General features: G+C 36.2%; 1 protein-coding gene across 1 annotated transcript; it reads left to right on the top strand.

Annotated features, from left to right (window-relative positions):
- Window positions 1-4,475: 4,475 nt before the first annotated feature.
- On the top strand, window positions 4,476-5,405 carry LOC138163304 (vomeronasal type-1 receptor 1-like). The gene has a single exon (XM_069090845.1). The coding sequence runs from the start codon at window positions 4,476-4,478 to the stop codon at window positions 5,403-5,405; it is 930 nt and encodes a 309-aa protein (XP_068946946.1).
- Window positions 5,406-5,704: the final 299 nt, after the last annotated feature.

Genomic DNA, 5,704 nt, shown 5'->3' with positions numbered 1-5,704 from the left:
ATGAAACATATATAGACCCATGCATGCACACATATGCACAGATGGCCTCACACCCATACACACTTCTAGCCTCTGCTTTGGCAGCACATATCATGCTGCAGTGCAACAATTCAGTTCTGCCACAGAGATAGAGATTACCAGAATTCTCTTCTAGGAGAAAGGAATTACTTCACTATGTGTTTGGGATACAAGAGGAGACCTTGTAGATGAAGCCTCAGCAGGTATTACTCATCTTTAAATTACAGCAAAGACACATTCTCCTTTCCTGGGTACTTTTCTGTTCTCTATTTTTGTGCCCTCCCACTGTGATCCCCAACCAGGCTAAGGGGAGTGTGTGTAGCTGCAGTACTCAGCAGGCTATGACATAGATGCTGGGAGATACTGCTCTGTAACAATCCTGGGAGAAAACTGGCTCTTAATTATTCCCTTTCTCATTAGATCAGGAAAGGGAGTTATTTAACTTTTGCGTCTGAGATCAACCCAAGGAGCAGCAGAAGTTTTGATCTTTGATTCAGGTTCAAGGTGTTAGAAAAGTCACTGTGAGCTGTCCAACAACCTCACTGTGCAAACTCAGAGTCCTGCCTGACCTGTGGCATTGATAGAGCACTAAGGGCTTAGAGCCCAGCTTCTGATCTCCCTGCAGCTCCAGCCTGTCCCCTCCTCCCCAACTCAGGCTGCAGGACTTTGAAAGAATGTGGGTGACAGGCTGAGAGTTCCTGTGAGGATTGCTAAAGCAATGCTCCAGTTTAATCTTTTCCTATGCTTCTCATATAAACTCAGAGGAGAGAAATCAGAGCAATTGATCTAAAGCCCACATTTTACAGGTGAGGGAACTGAGGCCCAAAGAGTCAGTGACTCTTTCAAAGTGATACAAAGTCATAACTGATGAGGACTGAGTGTGAAAGAATGCGCTTCTGACTGCTAGGCAGCCCCTGTCTACTACCCTCTTCTGCTTCCCAGATGGCATCCAATGCCTGTTAGATTTGATGTAGCTTTGATTGGCAAATGGAAAGGTGCCCTCAATACAGTCGTTGATGCTTCCTTCCTGTCTCCGAAGTCCTTTCCACTGCCTTTTTTCTCTACTCTTTTCCATGAACCTAACTCCTGCCACTCCAATAATCAAGGTGAGTTTAACATTTAATGATTTTAATGACATTTTAAAATTTACTTTTTACAGATAGGGAAAAGTCAGCTCTCTGCCCCTGTGTCTCAGATGTCCTGGATGCCCATGAATCATAGTGAAAGGTGTGGATGCTCAAATTGAAAGCACAGGATTTGGGTTCAGATTCTGACTGTTGATTTCTACCTATACTGTCTTAGGGAGGTCATTTCATTTTGGTTCCAGATTGTAACAGTAATAATACTAACAATAGTGTTAAAGAGGCCATTGAACTAGCTATAGCCTGAGGATCCTTCCAGCTGCAGCTCCAGTATTAAAGTGTCTCCTTGGCAGGGAAAGGACTGTCTACATTCAATCCCCAGGATTGTGGATAATAGACAGACAAATACTAAACAATCAAGTCTGCCAGCCATTCTCTCAGGCAAAGTAGGGGAGGCAGGAGTACAAAGGGGAGAGTCTGGTATAGAATTATACATATGAAGTATTTATTTAAATATTGATTGGAAGATCTCTGGGAGGCTGCATTCTACTAGACTGGGTAGTAAAAGGGCAGTGAAGAGAGCTTCTGGGAGTGAAAACTGGGACAGATTTAGTGTCCTGACATGATCTCTTCCAATGGATTTTAGACATAAGATGCAACAGAGTTTGGAACTTTGCCCTGATATCTCCTCAAGGTCTGCAGCACAGAAATGGTGTTACTCGCCCTGCCCAACCCCAATGAAATAAAATAAGTTAAAAGAGGCTGTTGATTCTTTTCAGGTTCTCTTTATTAGATGCCAATTCCATGCATTTTATATGGATCAAACTGCAGTATATATCAATATATTGATATAGTTGGCCAGATATGTTTAGGGAAATAAGGAAATGCAGAAATTCATCTGACAGAAGCAGGGAACACATCCTGCAAAAAAAAAGAAATCCCATGTAGTTTGATATTTTTTTCTTCATACTGTAATTACATATTTTTCTAATTAATTAATGGGCCATGAGCTCATATTAAATATAATTATTTTGATACGAAAGATAATTTATTTCTTAATTACTATTTATTGACAATTTTAAAATACTGTTAATATTAATTTTGAAATGACAATAGTAACATCAATAGTAATTTACAAATGGCCGAAAACTCTCTCCATATACATTTTTCTGCAGCTCTCTCCCCTTTCTACTCCACTCCATTTTCTCCCCCATCCCCACCCCAATGCTCTACCAGAAGGTGTGGATATAGGACGGGATCTGGACTCAGGAAACTTGAATTCTAATCCAATTTCAAACACTTGATAGCTGGGTGACCCTTGAATAGTCACTGAACCTCATCTCCCTCAGTTTCCCAGTTGTATAATACGAATAAAAATTAATCTATTCAGAGTTTTGCTTACTCAGATAATTGCTCCACATACTGTAGGTACTTTCTAAATGATTCCTTGCTTTCTCAGTTACTTGTTTTCTTCATTTTGCCTTTACTTCCTTGTTTCCTTCCAACCTTCTTTTGCTCTGCTATACCTGGTTGTACATTATATAAAAATATACAAGTGCATACCCACACATATGCTACACATATAGACATGGATATATATTCATATGTATATAGATATGCATATATACCTATGTATATATTGTTCCTATTGTTTGTATATGAGATGCCAATCAATGTCTCTAAAGTTCATAGCTTTTCTCTTTACTGTTGAAGACTCTACAACTTATTTTGTTGGTAGCAATGATACTGCCCCTGTGGCTGGTCCCATTTTGTTTGAAACAAAGTCATTCTCTTCTTATTTCCATTGTCTGCTATTCTCAAAACAAATCCTTTTTAGCAGTTCTCTGTTCTCACTGAGAAACAAGATGGGGCATCAAGGTTGTTGAACTGCTGTGTTAATGAAATAGTTTCTCTTGAACTTCTTTTCAAAAAGATATTTTATATATAACTGAGGGCTAATTTCAGGGTCTTCCTTTTTATCCATAATATGTATATATTTATAAATTCATGTGATTACTATATTTGACCAATTGCTTCATTTGGGAGACTTCAAATTTATTCTCTTCTACCTAGTTATCATTTATTCCAATTCAGTCTTTTTGTTTAAATACTTTATAATATTTTCATCAAGCATACCAATGATTATTTCTCCCTATCTGTTCATTGGACCTCAGATTTCTTTGAAAAAAAAAGTAATTCACAGGTCAAATGCAGTGGGTGAATTTATCTAAATCTAACTCCCATGTAAAACAGAGAAAACATATCCCTTTTCGAAATTTATCTTGATGTTGGAATAATTTACTTGTATTAGGTCTGATTTCAATAAAGAAGAGGTCATTATTATTTTCAGAAATTCAGGATTTATTACCCAATTTGTTCTAATCTAAAATTATATGTTCCCTTAACAACCTTCCTGCACTTGGTAGTAGTTGTCTCTTTAGTCAAATGTTCACATAAAGTACAAATTCAGTAGGATCTTCCTCTTTGCATGGAAATTGTAGTCTTAAGAAAGGATTCATACACTTGTAAAATAATCCTACTGACAGTAATTCCACTCAATGGTTTTTAAACTAGTTTTACTATGTGGAACTGTGATTGATGTTTTCCAAGAAGTGCCATGTAATAAAAACTTATACACTATGGAATTGCACTAAGTATCTCATCTTACCTTACTTAAACATGAGTGAATTTCATTTATAACAAATTCAGTGATTGTTTCGCTTTGTTTACACAAGCTGTCATTTTAAAGTATATATGTATCTATGTATGTATACATACAAAGACAGACATATATATCTGTGTGTATATGCATATATATTAAGTAGTTTCATAATGCACACAATATATATACAAATATGTATATATGTATGCATCTGTATATCTGAATTCAGTTCAATATTTTCAGCTTCAATTTTTTGGGGGAGTGATAACAAATGTATTAATATATCTTATGGTATTTTTTCTGTAAGATCTTCATCATATCAGATCTCAGTCTTTGGTAATCTATACATTATCAATACCCTTCTTAAAATGAGGTACACACACACTGACAAATATATGCATAAAATTGAATATATAAAGTCATAGATATATTAGATAAAATAGAATAATAAATGATCCTTATTTACAAATACAACCTTTTTACACAGACACAAAATAAAAATGTTTTCATCAAGAAACTCAAAACACTAGCATTAATATAATATTTTCTAAAAGCTTACATTTCCATAACAAAAAAGGACTGCTGAAGTTCAGCTCCCTGGTAAGATATGTGAGCAATCTCATCTTGAATTCCTAGTATTATAACAATCTTCTCTCTTCTTTCCCAGGTCATTTTGTATCTAAAGATCACTTTTTTTAACAAGAGAATAAGGAATGCAGTCTTATGATGATATCCTGTGCATTGTCTACACACTTCAGATTACAATTGGAGTCTTTGGGAATGCTTTACTCCTTCACCTGTATGGTTTTAACTTAATCATCAGTCAAAGGATAAGACCCATTGATGCAATTTTTAGTAATTTGGCATTTTCTCACATTGTGATGATTCTTTTCAGGGGAATTCCACCAGCAATCCAAGTGTGCATCGGGAAAATTTTCCTTAGTGACATTGAATGTAAAATCATAATTTATATGCAAAGGGTGTCCCGGGGTCTTTCCCTTTGCACCACCTGCCTCCAGAGTGTCTTCCAGGCCATCACTATTAGTTCCCACATCCCCAAATGTGTAGAGCTCAAAGTCAGAGCCTCAAAGTGCATTGTTTCATCCTGTGTCTTCATATGGGTACTCAATTTGTTGATAGACATGGTTGTACCTTTTCTTGTGAGTGGCCCTAAGAACTATACAGGCAGTAATCTTAAGAGTAATCTAGGATTTTGTTATATAGACTGGCAAGCTGTATCTGCCTCAAAAGTTGTTATTTGGAAGATACTTTATGATACAGTGTTTGTAGCACTCATGGCCATTACCACTGGCTACATGGTGCTTATTTTGTTCAGACTCCACTGGCAAGTTCAACACCTTCATAACACTGGCCTCAACCCCATTGCCTCCCCAGAGACCAGAGCCACCAAAGTCATCTTGTTGCTCATGATTATCTTTGTATGTTTTTATTCAGTTGCTTCCATCTTTATTGTTATGATGGATAATTCTAAAGAGAAAAATAAGTGGGTGATACTTGTCTCTGGACTTTTAACCTCATTTTATGCAATAATCTGTCCCTTTGTTTTAATCAGTAGTGATTCGAAGGTCTTCAATTGTTGTATTGTTTTCAAAAGGATGGAAAATTCTTACCAAACTCATTAAGAAGCCAGAACATTTAACCTTGAATAATGGAATTAAAAAACATAAACTCCAAAATCTCAGTACTAAAAGAGGACCCTGGAGCAAAGGTCAAATTTTTCTTAATCAGTAAATGATGATTTTACTTTCTCAAAGCTTTTGCTCCTTTATATATACATCATTCTGTCAACTAAAACAAGAAATTTGGGGTCCAAATAAAAAGAGGGGAATGTTCACTGAAGTTTGTAAAAATTCCAAATTGTGGTACCATCTCTCATGGAAAATACTTTAATTGTAACCAGATTCAAAACACTTACACTCTG

Source organism: Petaurus breviceps, unplaced genomic scaffold (genome assembly GCF_028583685.1).
Source record: "Petaurus breviceps papuanus isolate PSGF00001 unplaced genomic scaffold, PetGlider_PUasm1.0 188, whole genome shotgun sequence".
Taxonomy (NCBI): Eukaryota; Metazoa; Chordata; class Mammalia; order Diprotodontia; family Petauridae; genus Petaurus; species Petaurus breviceps.
Note: the sequence above shows the minus strand (reverse complement) of the source record. Positions and strands in the feature narration are given on the sequence as shown.